Source organism: Castanea sativa, chromosome 7 (assembly GCF_040712315.1).
Source record: "Castanea sativa cultivar Marrone di Chiusa Pesio chromosome 7, ASM4071231v1".
NCBI classification, from domain to species: domain Eukaryota; kingdom Viridiplantae; phylum Streptophyta; class Magnoliopsida; order Fagales; family Fagaceae; genus Castanea; species Castanea sativa.
The window spans coordinates 39,680,628-39,696,270 of NC_134019.1; the positions used below are offsets into that span (position 1 = coordinate 39,680,628).

At 35.2% G+C, this 15,643-nt stretch overlaps 2 protein-coding genes across 2 annotated transcripts in view; both read right to left on the reverse strand.

The window, feature by feature from the left end:
- Positions 1-15,643, reverse strand: part of LOC142644726 (putative disease resistance protein At1g50180) — a 51,858-nt gene that overhangs the window by 5,631 nt on the left and 30,584 nt on the right. The window lies entirely within an intron of this gene.
- On the reverse strand, positions 9,239-15,200 carry LOC142644439 (putative disease resistance protein At1g50180). Its single transcript, XM_075819055.1, has 3 exons — positions 14,183-15,200; positions 13,898-13,902; positions 9,239-10,825 (listed from the first exon to the last, which is right to left on the reverse strand). The coding sequence occupies exons 1-3, from the start codon at positions 15,198-15,200 to the stop codon at positions 9,239-9,241; spliced, it is 2,610 nt and encodes an 869-aa protein (XP_075675170.1).

Genomic DNA, 15,643 nt, shown 5'->3' on the forward strand with positions numbered 1-15,643 from the left:
TATGGAAGCTAGTCGTAATGTTGGAGATGATATTAAATGGGTTAACTTTATAAATTGGAGTTGATGCCTTGTGAATCAATTTGTTGAGAAACTTTGGAAGTGGTATATAGTATTATTGATGAGGTTAAATACTAGGCTTACCTAATTAAGTGTTTATTTGGCAAATCCTAAATTGTAGCTAGATATAGTTTCAAACTCTATGCTTATTGTGATAGGTTTACTTGATATTGTTTAGGTTCTAGCTAATCTCCTTGAAGCTTGGAGAGTTAGGCTTTTGTGGTTGCAAGGTAAGTAGCTTTTTAATGGGATTTTTGGAAAATAATTATATTGCATAAATATTGTTTTTGGGTTAGACACACTTTTGGAAACTACCTATGGAAACTATATTTTCCTAAAAGCTATTGTGTTGTAACCTTAATATATATATATATATATATATATATATATATATATATATATATATATATATATGAAAATGCATCATATTTGGGAAAATGCATGAATTGTTGACATGGAAAATATGAGCATCTTTTATTTAATCTTTGATAAGGAAATTATGAACTTTATGGTTTATTAGAAAATTTAAAAATGCTTCTCTTGTCTTATTATGTGGGAAATTGATAGAAAATCTTTTGACAAGAATGAAATGAAAACTTTACAAACTTTGTGAAAGTTAGATTATTTAAGGTTTTCCTGAAATTACCTAGATATAAACTATGTACTTGAAAGTAATGTAACCTGTGAGCTTCATGTGGTTTTAACACCATGCCATGTGTGATTTCCCGGTGATCACCCAATTTAGTTTTCGTAGTATTTGTGACAACAGAATCAAATCCAGGTTAGTGCCATTTCACTTTGGATGACACGTTCTTCCTTGCTGCCCATGGGGGGAAGAGGTTCCTTGATTGTATGTGGGTAAGGCTGCTATCCATGGGCCAAGAGACCACATGCAAGAGAGGTTCTATTTGACACGCTCTCTCTGCTGCCCATGGGGAGAGAGAAAACCTTAAAGGTATGGGTGAGGCCGCTGTCCATGGGGCCAAGAGTCTGCATACTAGAGAGGACAATATCATGCCAATTGTGAATAGGTGGATCCCCTGACCGATCTATGTGGTAGTATAGTATATTTGTGATAAAATTATCGTATATTTGGCTTTGAAAAGTATATTGTTAGTGTTCACAGATTATTAAATATGGTATATAGTTTCAAGGTAGTTGCCTTGAGAAATTTTGTATTTCATTATTTAATCATTCTTGTCATATTATTATTATTGAAGATGAAATTTGCATTTCCCCCACCCCCATTAATTTTGCTACTTATTGGGCCCTTTCTCATTCCATTATTTTATAAACTTTTCAAAGTAGGCAAAAATCTTTTGAGAAAGCTTTTTTTTTTTGGGCTAACAGTAGTTAGACTAACTACTGATGGAGGCTGAACTTTTGCAATGAAGTTATTTGATGATGTACATCTTAGAATAGGCTTGACTCATTCTTTTGTATATTATAGTGGTTGTGACTGTATTATGGGATAAGCTGTTGATATGTAATTGTTTATTTAGACCTCTATTCTTTTGTGGCCAATGGTGATTGTAATTAATGCTTAGAGCTCTAACTTATTTTGAGAGTATATTCAATGGAATTATTATGGTAATTCTTGATGTTGGTTCTTGATAGGATTTATATGGATTGAATTGTCAAAAAAGGAAAAATTTACAAGTACTTGAGACTTCTTTCTCATGCTTTAGACCTTTTGGGGTTTGGGGCGTGACAAAAATGACAGATGGGTCTTCTTCAGATCTTCCACCGATTGTCTTTGGAACCAATCCTGATGATAATAACTGGAGCTCGTCAATGGAGATGTCCAAGCATCTCTTCGATGATTCAAATTCTCGGGTTGTGATCGCCGTAAATAATATTTCAAAGGTCTATTTGCATCGTAGGGAATCAAAATCGTACCTTAGAGGGAAGGGGAAGCTAAAGCAAGCCAACCAGGATGATGAAGGGGGACATCAATCCTCAGATGAATTAATATCAAATCAAGAGGAGTACAAGGATCGAGATAATAGTCCAAGGTTGATGGAGATCTCTAGCTTAAGGGAAGGTGCCTTTGGTAATGGCATTAAGGTAAATGAGATGCAATTTGATGAAGGGGAAAAATCTCCAACATCTTGTTAAGGTTTGAACTACTATTTCTACTATCATTTATAATGAATTTAGTTGCTTGGAATTGTCAGGGTGCTCAAAAACCCTCCTTTCAAAACTCTATTCATGATTTGGCTTAAGCTTCCTCCCCTGCCGTGATGATCATTTCAAAAACTAAGGTTGGAGGAGCTCGTGCCAAAAGTATTTCAGATCATCTCCCCTTTAATGGAGCTATTCATGCCAACACTATTGGCCTTACTGGTGGGTTTTGGGACTCGACTCAAGTAGAAATTTCAGAGCTTGCTTCCACGAAATAGGAAATAAATGTTCTAGTCAAGGTATTGTCCTTAAATATCTCTTGGCTATTGTCTGCTATCTATGCTAGTCTTAGGTATGCTGAAAGAAAACTCATTTGGGAAAACTTATCAACCATTGCTGCTTCACATTCTCTTCCGTGGATTTTAGTTGGGAACTTCAATGAGGTTCTGACTAGAGAAGATAAGCTTGGGGGTAGGGCCGTAAACATCCATAGAGCCCTAAAATTCAAGGAATGTCTTGACAAGTGTAGAATGATTGACCTTGGGTTCTCTAGCCCTAGGTACACTTGGTCAAACAGGAGACCTTTGACCCAACTCATACAAGAACGAATTGATAAGGTGTTTGTCACACCGGATTGGAATGAGATTTACCCAGATTCTAGTGTTCAACACTTGGAGAAAATTCAATCTTATCACTGTCCAATCCTTCTATCCCTACATAATCCCCCTGTGCTAAATCGCCCTCGACCCTTTAGATTTCAATCTATCTGGCAATCGCACCCAAATTTCTTGGAGGTAGTAGTTACAAATGCTTGGGGCACTGTGTGTGCCTTTCCCGGCTGCTGTGAACTCATTTACAACCTCAGCTAAGGTGTGGAATAAAACTCATTTTTGGAATATCTTCCATAGGAAAGATAAACTTCGTGCTAGATTAAAAGGCATTCAAGTGGCACTCTCACACCACCCCACTGATTTCCTTGTTGAGCTAGAGAAGACTCTGAGGCTTGAATTTGCTGAAGTTTCCAAACTTGAAAAGGAATTCTGGGCCATGAAGTCTCGTATTAACGGGTACATTCAGGGGGATAGAAACACTACCTTTTTCCATACTTCTGCTCTAGTCTGAAGAAAAAGGAATCGCATTCTGGGGATCAAGGATAGTGTTGGGAATTGGTTAAAGGAGGAATCAAATATTGCTCAGTACATCAGGCAAGGCTTTTATGCATCTTTTCTCTACTGGTTAGAGCTTCTCCACACTTGCAGATTGGCATCCTCCCTTTTGGAAGTGTGCTTTACTAGAAACTGAGAGGGATCGTCTTGCCCTTCCTATTACTGATGAAGAAATCTCTTCGACCCTTTGGTCTCTCAAGCCTTCAAAGGCTCCCGGTCCGAATGGCCTTCATGTAGGCTTCTTCCAAAGATATTGGCTTATTGTTGGTGAATTAGTCAAAACAGAAGTAAAAAACATCTTATCTTCAAGTATGGTGCCTAATTATCTTAACAAGACTCTGATTACATTAATTCCTAAGTCTCGTATCCCTGAGTCTCTCAATAATTATCGCCCGATTGGGTTATGCAATACTGTTTATAAATTGGTCACTAAGATTATTGTAGCCAGGATGAGACCTACTCTATCAGATCTTGTGTCTCCTCTTTGTGCCGGGAAGAAAAGGGGTGGATAATGCCATCATAGTGTAAGAGCTAATCCATACCATGTCTCAGAAAAAAGGAAAAGAGGGGTTCATGGCAATCAAGATTGATTTAGAAAAAGCTTATGACCGTTTAGAGTGGAAATTCATCAAAGATACTCTCTTTCTATTTAAGTTTCCCACCAATCTTATTGCCTTGATTATGAGCTGCGTTACATCTTCATCTATTTCAGTCTTATTTAATAGAGGTACACTTGACCCTTTCCTTCCATCAAGCGGCATTCGGCAAGAAGACCCCCTATCCCTATATCTCTTTATCCTCTGTGAAAGTTCAAATAGCGTGTTAAACACTATGAATGTTTAAACCCCCAAATTACAAATTACCAATTCAAGCTTAATATCAAACAATTAATGTGCGGAATATGAACTTAAGCTTAAACTCAGAATTGATAAACAATCTAAACCAAATAAAATCACATCCACAGCAGAAATTAAATGGCAAAGATTAAGGGAAGAGAGATGCAAACTCAAGGACAACACAACGATGTGTTATCGAAGAGGAAACTGAAATCCTCGATGTAAAACCTCTCCGCCACCCTCCAAGCAGCCAATAATCCACTAAAGAATGTAGTTGGGATACATGAACAACAGAAGACCCTCCAAGCCTAATCTACCCAATGTACCTAAGCCCTTCAAGCTCCTACTCTAACGAGATTATGCCAAACCTATTTCTTCTTTAGCTTACCAGATTCTACTACAGCCCATAGCATCAACCAATGTGAAATTGGTCCCTTCTTAACTGTTTCCCAAAGCACCAAACAACCTTCTCACAAATATGGGTATGGTGAGAAAAGGTTTTGGTAATGTACCTCTCAAGGATGTAACAATGGAGAGGAAGAGAGTGGAGGAATTTGAAGAGTCTCTATGTAAAGATTGTGGATGAGTCAATCTTGTTTTTCTCTAGGGTTTTTCTTTCAAAATTCTCTCTAGAAGCTCTCTACATTTCGTGGTTATAAGGGGTATTTATACTGGGGTGAGAAAGGAATGCGAAGAGTCAGATTTTCCCAAACAGGGTTGGCTATAGAATGACCAAACTGGACTTTTTGTCCTGTGGTGCTCTAGTTGGCATGACTGTTCAACTTCTCAGCATGCTTCACTCGTGTGCATCATCTGGCGGCTTACAAGCCGCGAGTTACCCGCGAGATCCAGTCGTGAGTCCCTGTTTTACTGCACATTCTTGAGCATTTCTTTACACTCTCTTACACACTAACCTTACATGAATTTCACCTAAATACAGGGTTTCTAAGTGCTGAATTACAAGCAAATTAGCACGGAATAAAGCCAACAAAATGGTTGATAAATTTCAACCTTACACTTTGCATGGAGATTCTTGGAGCTTTTATCACAGAAAAGTGTGACGCTAAACTTTAGGACCCTATTAAAGCTTCCCAAGGAGGGATTGCCTTCTCACACCTATTTTTTGCCGATGATTTGGTCCTTTTTGCTAAAGTTGACCAAAAGAATTGCCCTGTCGTCCGGGATGCCCTCGACTCCTTCTACGACCTCTCTAGCCAAAAAATCAGCAATGAGAAGTCTCAATTTTTCTTTTCTCCCAATGTCAGCCCGCTAGAAAGAGAAAGATTTTTTGATATTTTGGGATTCAGTTCTGCCCCTTACTTGGGAAAGTACCTTGGATTCCCTATTAAGCACACATCAATACCCATGATTTCAGTTTTGTTCTTAAGAGAGTTCAAAATAAACTAGCTGGTTGGAAGGCTCACCTGCTTTCCTTTGCTGTGAGATTGGTGCTCACACAATCTGTGACATCAACGATACCGAATTATGTCATGCAATGTTCAACATTAGCATCCCTTCTTTAATGGCATTGCAGAGCTACCACTTTTTAATGCCGATTATATGTCACGTCATCTAATGCCATTGCAGCTACCACTTTTTAATGCCGGCCAAGTCATTGATTGAGTTGAGCGCGGACCCAACTGGTAACAACATGAAGCATACCCTTTCAACTGAAGCATGAGCAGCACCCCAAATTAAGAGAGAACAGAAGAGAAGACAACGCGTGTGTCCAAAGAAATATTAATGTCATCTAATGAATGCCATTGCAGCAGCTACCGTTTTTATTTCTCTCACACCATTTTGGAGGTCCACCCCACCATTAATCTCTCTCTTCTCTTCTTTTCCTTTCACCTGTATCTTCCTTCCTTGCCATCACTTTCTCAGTTTCTCTGTAACTCTTTATTTTTACTTTTCATTAGTTCTCCACCTACCGTGAACCGTCTCAGTCCTCTGTCCATATTTAATGCCTTATAAATTTCTTCACCAACCACATTGTACAATGAATGGAGTCCAAATCTTCTGTCCCACTTTTCCTACTCCACTCTATACTCCACCAATAAAAATTTGTCACATGTTCACCTAATTAATTAAATAATACTATTAATTAATAACCGTAGCATTAATAAGTCAATAATGATAGTATTTAATTAATTAGATGAACCGTGACAAGTTTTTATTGGTGGAGTATAGATTGGAGCAGGAAAAGTGGAACAGAAGATTTGGACTCCAATGAATGTGCATGGTACTGGTAGGCACAGAAATATGACTCACTAGCCATCAAAGTCTCGGTCCTTTGTCCATATACCCTTATAAATTTCTTCACCAACCACTTTTTACAATGAATGTGCATGGTACTGGTAGGCACAGAAATACGACTCACTAACCATCAAAGCCTCGAGCTCTATTTTTGTAAGTTTTCAGAGATGATAACAACGACATCGTATTGAGAGAAGAGATGTCTAACTAGCTGAAACGAGGTCGCATTACAAAAGCGGCAAAGTGTACCGTTTTATTTAAATGGAACGGTGTCGTATTGGAGATAATCTTCAGATTCCCAGTGTGCTAAATTACCGGCGTGTTTAGCACGTGATTTTCTGTAAAAACGTGTACGGCTTTGATTTGTTGTAGAGTTAGTTAGGTTTGTTATTCAGTATAGGAATTGTAACGGCTAGTAAGTTAATTAATAAGGCTATTTTCAAAGACCCTTGAACAAATTCATTAGTGTCAACAGAATCAGATTTTTTCTCATTTCTCTTTTATGATCCGTTTTGATTGAGGGGAGGAAAGGGGAACAGAGTAGAGTAGAATAGAATAGATTTAACATAAAATTAGTTTATTTTTAGCCAACTCTATTTTACTCCCATTCACTCCCCCTCCTTCCCCCTCCATCCAAATAGACCATTAAGTTCTTAGTGATTTTTGTTGTTAGGATTTGTAATATGATATTAATCTTTTATCTATACTTTGCATCAAGTTTTACCTTACGATAAAATATGACAAGACTAAAATTTTTTAAAAGAATTTTTGGCTAGTGTAGTTTACAAAGTCCTCTTGCCTTTTATATTAAGTTATGAAAAGAGATTTAAATTTTATACAACTGTCATGAGAGTAACTTATGTAGCACTCCTATTAACATAAAGAGCATTGGAGTAAAACTACTACAGAGCTCTCCTAGTATCAAGCACTTTTAAACAATGTTTCTGTATGTTAAATTTTTGGAAAGAAAATGAAACTTTCCCATAGTTTTTAACTCGATTCTTTTTTTTTTTTTTTAGAAAGTTTTAACTCGATGCTTTTAGTAATGTCAACTATAGGTATATTTAAAGATCAGAGGGGTGGGGGTGGGGGTGGGGGGGGGTGGCGGGTGTGATATCTTTAGCTCTAGTAACTATCATTAATCACTGATGCTAATAAAAAAGGTGAATTATAATTTGATACTAATCTCACTAAATATTTTGTGTTTTTGTCATTCATATGTAATGGCTAACAAGCCCCTAATAATTTCAATAGTATCAGGGCCTCATTTTTTGTCATGCTTGAAATTCTCTCACTTCACAAGCCAAATGTATTTTCAAACTCATCCAGTTCATCTTTGTCACAACAACAACGTGAGCAAGATAAACTAAAAAAGGATTTCCTGTCAATCCTATCCAAAAAAAAATAATTGATTTCCTGTCAATATGAAGCTGAAGCTAGTAATCAATTATTTGCATGTGGTTTCTCAAAAAATAAAAAATAATTGCATGTGAAGTTGAAGCATTTCAATTGAACTAAGATATTTTTCAGTAAATAGAAAATGCAATCGTGTCTTAGCAGAAAACATTTTAGAGGGAACCTATTTGGTGGACGCAAGGCAAATGGAAGATGTTCCAGGATGCAACAAATAATTAAAAGCACAAGCCCTGCATTTATCTCAACTGTAGACACAAAATTGAATTATATGATTCCAGGCATAATTTTGACAGCATTTACACAGATGTGAATTATAGTCATATATTTTAGAAGAGGTTCATAGATGAGTAAAAGAACCATAGGCGAGTAAAAGAACCATTTCAATGGATACTATCCAAGCTAATTGATATTCCATCCAAGGATATAGTCTGCTTGCACTCATAGGTGAGTAAAAGAACCATTTCAATGGATACTTAGTATGATGGTGAAAGCAACGCACATTTAGATATTAATATTAAGACCATATTTCATCATCCATTGTTGTAATTGTTATTGGTGATATTAGTGACGATATTCCCAATTCAATAAGATCAACTACAACTGCTTAGCACACAGACTAACTGAACTAGCTTCACTATAAACTATATACATCTAAAGCGATGTGAGATAAACATAACTTAAAGAAATATGAAAATCCCACATTATATGAAGAATTATTTTTCTCCTCAAATAATACATTGGTTTCTTTTATTCAAAAGAATACATGATTAAAGAGTGGAATCATAGTAAAGCATCAAAGAGGAACAAAAAAAGCAGCACTAAAACAAACAATGCAACAAAATAGTACACCATAGAGTACCATCACCAAATAAAAACTTTCAATACTACTACACATAGGCATCAAAGAATATGTTTAATGAGTATCTGGAATCAAATTCTTTAAATTGCATAACTAACACCAACTCATACAAGTTGCAGACCAATGAAAATATTTTGTTGATTTTTTTTTCAAAGCAGGTAGAAACTTCTGCACCATGGATGATTTTCACCTGCAAAGAATGAAGAGGGAGACAAGCAACTAAAACAATTCAGGCCAAAACATTTAAAACAAATTAAAATGAAATATGCTATAGACATGACCTCGTCAAAGTAAATTAAAAGGTGGGAGGGGTGGAAGAGTGGATACGACCTTCATTCTAATCAAAAGAAGTACTCTTAAATTAACAGACACAAGAAGAAAGCAATTAGATTTGGTAAAGATTATTACAGGAATTTTTTTTTTTTTTTAATTGGAGAGGAAGAGATTTGAAAGAAAAGAAGCGTTTGAGTTGCCAAAAATGCAAGTTCAAGTATTCACGGCTACACCTTGTTAGCTAATGTTGGTTATAAGATACACCATTGAAATACTAGGGAAGGCACGTGCTGGACTTTGTAAAAATCGGTTCCTCCTTTGATAAGCCTATCTTTGAATGACTTTGGCATCCATATGATCTCCAATTCCCGGAGGTTTTTGATGAATCCTAGTGCATCTGGAATCGTGTTTAAACACATGCATGCTACAATTTCCAAACGGCAGAGACCGGGCACGGCTCCTTTCTCCACCCTCCACTCCTTTAATTTGTCTAAACGACAAATGACAAGAGATTGAAGCAGAGGAAATCCTCCTTTAGAACAAACCATAGTGTCCCCTGAGAAGGTCTTATGTAAAAGGCGGAGGATTTTTAAGTTGGGCAAATTCTCAAATGTTGCCATTGGGTCAACGTTAAGCCGAGTGTTGCGCAAGGTTAACTTGGCAAGATTTGGAGAGAATTGGTGAACTTCTGGGAGCTTATTTAGCTTATGTATATGAGGACAACTTGACACTATTTGTATTGCATCTTGGGCTGGTTCCTTATAATAGCGCCACACGCCTAGAACCCGAAGACGGTTTAATCTGAAACTTGTGGCCGTTTGGATGGTTTTGGGCTGAACATTCTCCAATGTCTGCAAATAACAAAGATCAGCCAGTTCCAACTTCTCACTTACTTTGTATTTACTGGGTAAGTATAGATGCCTCAATTGTTCCATCTTCTTAAACACATTTGGCACACTCATTGCATGAGACCTCAAATCTAGTGTCTGCAAGCACCTCAAATTGCCCAAGGATGATGGCAAGCTTGTCATAGTGCTATTTTTGATAGATAAAAATTTCAAGTGGATGAGCAATCCAATGTCTTCGGGTAAGTTTCTGGTGTAATTTTCTAGATTCAAGACTCTAAGCAACTTGAAATTCTTGAAACAAAGTTCTTTTACATACACATGATTAAGATGAAGCATAGAGTAGAGAAGAGACCTAAGGTAAGGATATTTTTTTAATTTGATTCCCCGAAGGCATTCATCACTTGATTTCCAGTTGATAGCAAGTCTTCGAATTTTTCCAATATGCTCTTCACTTAGTCCCAATGAACAAATATTGGACATTAGGAGAAAATTTTCCCTTTGGGCTTTTGCTAAGCAAAAATCATGCATAAGATCATGAATTCGACAAGTTTTGATCCTTCCAAGTGAGCCAATTTTCCCCACATGAACCATACACCTCTGCACTAGCTCCTGTAAATATCGCTCTCCCTCATCCTCCATTGTATCCTCTCCATCTTCTCCATGCTGAATTTGGGGTATAAAACCTTCTGCCATCCACATTCGTATCAATTCTTTTGACCGTATCTCAAAACCCTTCAAGAAAATGCCTAAATATAGAAAACATGGTTTTAAGTTACAAGGTAAATCATTATAACTTAAAGCGAACACCTTATTAACTCCAAAGTTTTCTTTATGTGATTTAACATATCTAAGCACATTCTCCCAGTCTTCCTGTGTTTGTTTTGCAGCTAATAAGCCTCCAAGTATAGTGATGGCCAATGGTAAACCTCCACAATATCCAATCATTTCCTTCCCCAACTTCTCCATCCTAGTTTTGCTTATAGTCTGGATCTGGAAAGCCACCAACAAACAAATTAATATCATTTTTTTTTTCTACTGAGCAAGGACAAAAAGAATAATAACATCAAATTATATTTTAAAATTTAGAAAACTAACAAATAACTTCAAATTTAAATAAACCATTGAATGGTACATCCATTTGGAGAAATTTGCTCCAAGCATATGGAATATACTAATATATGGCTTTTAGCCCATATACAGGCTCTCGGCCAGTATCAATTTTCATTAAATTATTTATAGTGCAATTAAACTTAAATAAGAAGTTGTAATCTCATTTTATGTGCGGTAATATTTTATCAAATAATTTGGAAACTTTCAAAGGTTAGGCCCTTTTGTAAGTGCTAGTGTTGTTTCCCATTCTCACCTCCTTTCCCATTCCCTGTGTATTCTGTGTTACTAATAAAAAAATAAAATAAAATAAAATAAATAAAATAAAAATGATAAGTCAACCTACAAGTTTGTTTTTCTATTTTTTTTTTTTTTTTTTATGGCTCAATCACAATGTTTTTTATTTTTTTCATCATTTGACCATATTTAAAGGGTAACTTATACATACCTCTCCTAACGCTTTGAGAAATGACACTCCATCCTAAACTTTAATTGAAATAACACTATTTTCCCTTGAGGTTTAAGAAAATTAACAATCTTTCTGTTAATAACACTAACCGAAATTTCAAATTTTAAAAAGATTCCTTTGACCAAACCACTTCTATTAAAGTAACCTACCAAAAGTGCTTTTGCTTCTTTTCAAGAGACGAGAGGGCATGGATGCTTGACTGCAAAATGAGGACTATTGAAAGAGGAAATGTGTTGGGTACTCAAGTGAGAGAGAAAGGACATTGGTTTCTAACGGGAAGTGTTTTAAATTAATGTCGTTTACTAATTTCATTAAATAGCCACATAGTTGAATTTTGAGAGGGAATCCTATTGGGTACAAGATAAGGTACTATATCTAAGTATAAGTACAAGTAACATTGGGCTTTCACTCAAACACCAATTGAAAGTCACAATTGAGTGGATATATTATTATACATAATATATTCAAATTAAAGTTTGTACAATGGGTTTTAATTGGTTTATATTCATTAATTCAATTACTGTTCAAAATAATTTTTGGACCAAATGATTTTAAATTGTTAAAGTTGTTAAATGATTGATTGTTTGAAAGCAACAAAAGAGTAAAATGGAAGCAAGATTTTTTACCGCGGCAGAAAGCTCTTGATGGCCACATTTTCACTGTATGATTATAAACCCAATGTAGTTTTATATGGTAGAGAACCCTAAGTTAATCCTAGACGAACCTTGGGCCAACTAAATATATTTGGAAGCTTAAGGTGATAAATTAAGTGGAGTTTTTTATATTGAAATATCAATTAAATAAATTTATTAAAAATTAACATAACCAAGATTAATTTGATGAATTAATACTAACCGACTAAAGTTAATTTCAAATAACGATCAAATATCATGGTTCAAGCATAAAATTTAACAAAAAGAAATGAAAATTTAAAATTCTTTCATAAAGGAATTTATCTTAGACAAGGTGATGCATCGTTATAAATTTTGATTTTGGTGTTAAGAATGAGATAGAGATTGTTTGTAGTGTGATTATGTGGGAGATTATGTGGCTAATGTTGCCAATCTCTATAAAATATTGGTTTACAAAAATTAAGGCCTCAAAAAAAAAAAAAAAAAAAAAAAAAAAACTTTCCCCAAAAATTTTATAGTTTTCAATTAGGTTAAGTTTCTATTGGTCTAATATTTTGGAGACCTTTTTGAAGGTGAGAAAAACATTGTGCGGCCTTTTTTTTTTTTTAACCACTTAATACAATTTTGGAAATTGCTAAAAGTACTACAAATTTCACTACACAAATCATACAACCTAATATGACAACAAATGTAATTGGTGGGTTTCAACCAAATAATAAATGAATGATTAAATTTTTTTTTTTTTTTGATGATTGATAACACATCACTTTTTAAGCTCCATATTGTAAAATTTGTGATATTCCTAATATCACTCTACAATTTTAGCTCTTTTTATTATGCAATGGGGCCTTGAATTGCCCCTAGACTAAATTATGATTATTATGCTTGCTTTACAAGTACATGGGTCTACAATATTTTTAAGCTTCTTATACCATAATATATATCTAAGGTGTATTATGAGATTTTGAATGTCATGATCAATTTGGAAATGCGGAAGAAAATTGTCATTGGTAGTGCATGAACACATATGATGATGATGATGATGGATAACAACAATTCTTGGACAAACGGAAGCATCATGTGTGGATAGCGTTGTGAGTCCTTGCTTGACATGTGGTTTGTGAGTCGTGTCTATCCTTAAAAAAAAATGTTATATCCATAACATTTTCAAAACAAATCATAAGTGGCAGGTTTTTATTGATTGTTACTGGTGAGTAAAAAAGTAATTTCAATGGTGGGTTCAAATTAGAACCAATAACAAATTACTACCTATGAATTATTGTAAAAATGTTGTGGACGTAGAATGCTTAGAAAAGAAAAATGCTCAAAGTTTGTTTCTACCTATCACCATTGTGGTATTGCTAGACTAATTTGTCCAAATTATTTCAAATTAAAATCTAAGAATGGTGTGTCTCAATCTAGGACAAGAGATCATGTATCCCAAGTCACAAGTCCAGAAAAATTGTGTAGTCAACTTCTAAAAAATTTCAGATTGTACCCCAAGTCATTCTCAAATGAATTTTGATTTTCCCCCGAATACACTCTGTTTTTCATGATTTTGCGCCTACAATACAAAGCCAAAATTTTGTGTTGTGTAGGTGAAATAAGATTTTTCTAAGTGAGTGTGATTTAAATAGTCGGTGGATTAATTCTGTCAAATTATTGAGGATATATATATATTTTTTATTTCCTTTTTATTGTTTTATTTTTATTTTTTATACTTTTTGCTCAATTTCTGGAGAAGAATATAGAGGTTATACTCCACACCTAAAAAGGTGCTCCACATAGTTCTTCCCTAAAGCCCCTATTAACTAAGGTAAACAACATAAAATAAAATAGGTCAAAATGCAAAACACACCCTTTAAATTTTACCACTTTTTATTTTAGTCCTCTAAATTTGCATTTGGTCATTTTAGCCCTCTAAATTTCAAAACTCCTCAATTCAATCATCCGTTAAACAACAATCCATTTCTACCATTAATTATGTTAGTCATTTCACACTAAATATGTTTTATGCGTGTAACATTTTCATCTACTCTTCCTTATTCAATTTAATTACAAAAAAAAATACGAAAATTGTCTTCAAATTAACTACCAAAAAGGAAAAATTAATAAAGTAAGACTAAATATTAATTGTACCTTTTCTATGAGATATTATCTTATCAAGTAATTCCAAACTCCATTTATCATTTAAATGCTGCAATTCATAAAGGAACCCTCTAGGATCTGCATGCAAAGACACATCTTTGTTACGAGAGGTAAGCAATATTTTGCTGCCCGTATTCTTCTTTGGGAAGGCTTCACATAAACTATTCCAAGCCTCAATTGTCCAAATATCATCTAAAATCACCAAACACTTTTGCTTTTGTTGAACTTGACGGAGTTTCTCAACGAGTTCTGCATCACTCATTTTTTTAATTTCATCCCGTTGATCTTTAGATTGAAGACTAATAAGAATTTCTTCCCAAACATGTCTTCTTTGACATTGTTGAGAAACATATACCCAAGCGCGGCAATCAAAGTGCTGCTTGACTATGTGGTGACTGTAAACCATCTTGGCAAGAGTGGTCTTTCCTAGACCACCCATACCACATATGGAAGCAATTCTATTGCCTTCTTCTTCTTTCAGTATAAACTCCACCAATTTTTTTACATCATTGTCAAACCCAACAACGTCATCTTCAAGATAAGAGTAAGTTTCCCTTTGCTGTCGTTGCCTCTCATTCAAAGAACCGGACCCGCCTCCTTGTATTATAGATTCTCTTATGCCATAGTCTCGGAAACTAGTTTTCAAAATAGAAATTTTCGCCTTGATATTTACAGTCTTTGACCCAACCTTGTGCATTGTAATTCCTTCATACAAGATGCAAGCACACCTCTTGAGGACGCCTCCTTCCTCGCTGGATGCAACTTTGAGGGCATATGTCACAATGGTATCTTCTGCATCATAAGCAAGATCTCTTGTTTCAGTAACCCACTGCCTTAGAATATCTGATTCATCCTGCCTCGCATCTGCATCCTTTAATAAGCTTTGCATCAATTTGAGCTCAGTTTGTAGCAGCTCAACTTGATCACTCACCCCGTACAAGAAGTTTGATTCTTGTATGAGCAAGTCACCAATTCTTGTCAAGACATCGGAAACAATAGGCTCAGCCATTTCTTTTTTACGAAATGAGGACAAGTGAGAGATGATCTGAAAGCAGCAGATGGCTATGAAGGAGAAGATGGAGACAGAGGAAATTGTGGAGCTTATAAATTGAATATTGAAAACAACGTGAAGAAAGAAAGCAGATGGTTGTGATGGGGAGTTGGGAACGGAAGGAATAAGCGATCTCTTTCTCTCTCGCTTGAGCATCTCCCTACAAATTGTTTTCTAAACTTTACTCCTCTTTCTCCATTTTTACATTTCTTGTCTTGTTTGTTTAACGGTTGTGATACCTTACTTTGATACTCCATTATCGTGCATCTCTTTTCTTTTGCGAGTCCTTGGAGGAGAACAAATTCAAGAAATATCTAATTCTGAAATATTTCTTATTTATCATATTAATTTTTTTTAACCTTACTTTTATTTGTGGTTTTAGTCTTCTTTCTATTAACATT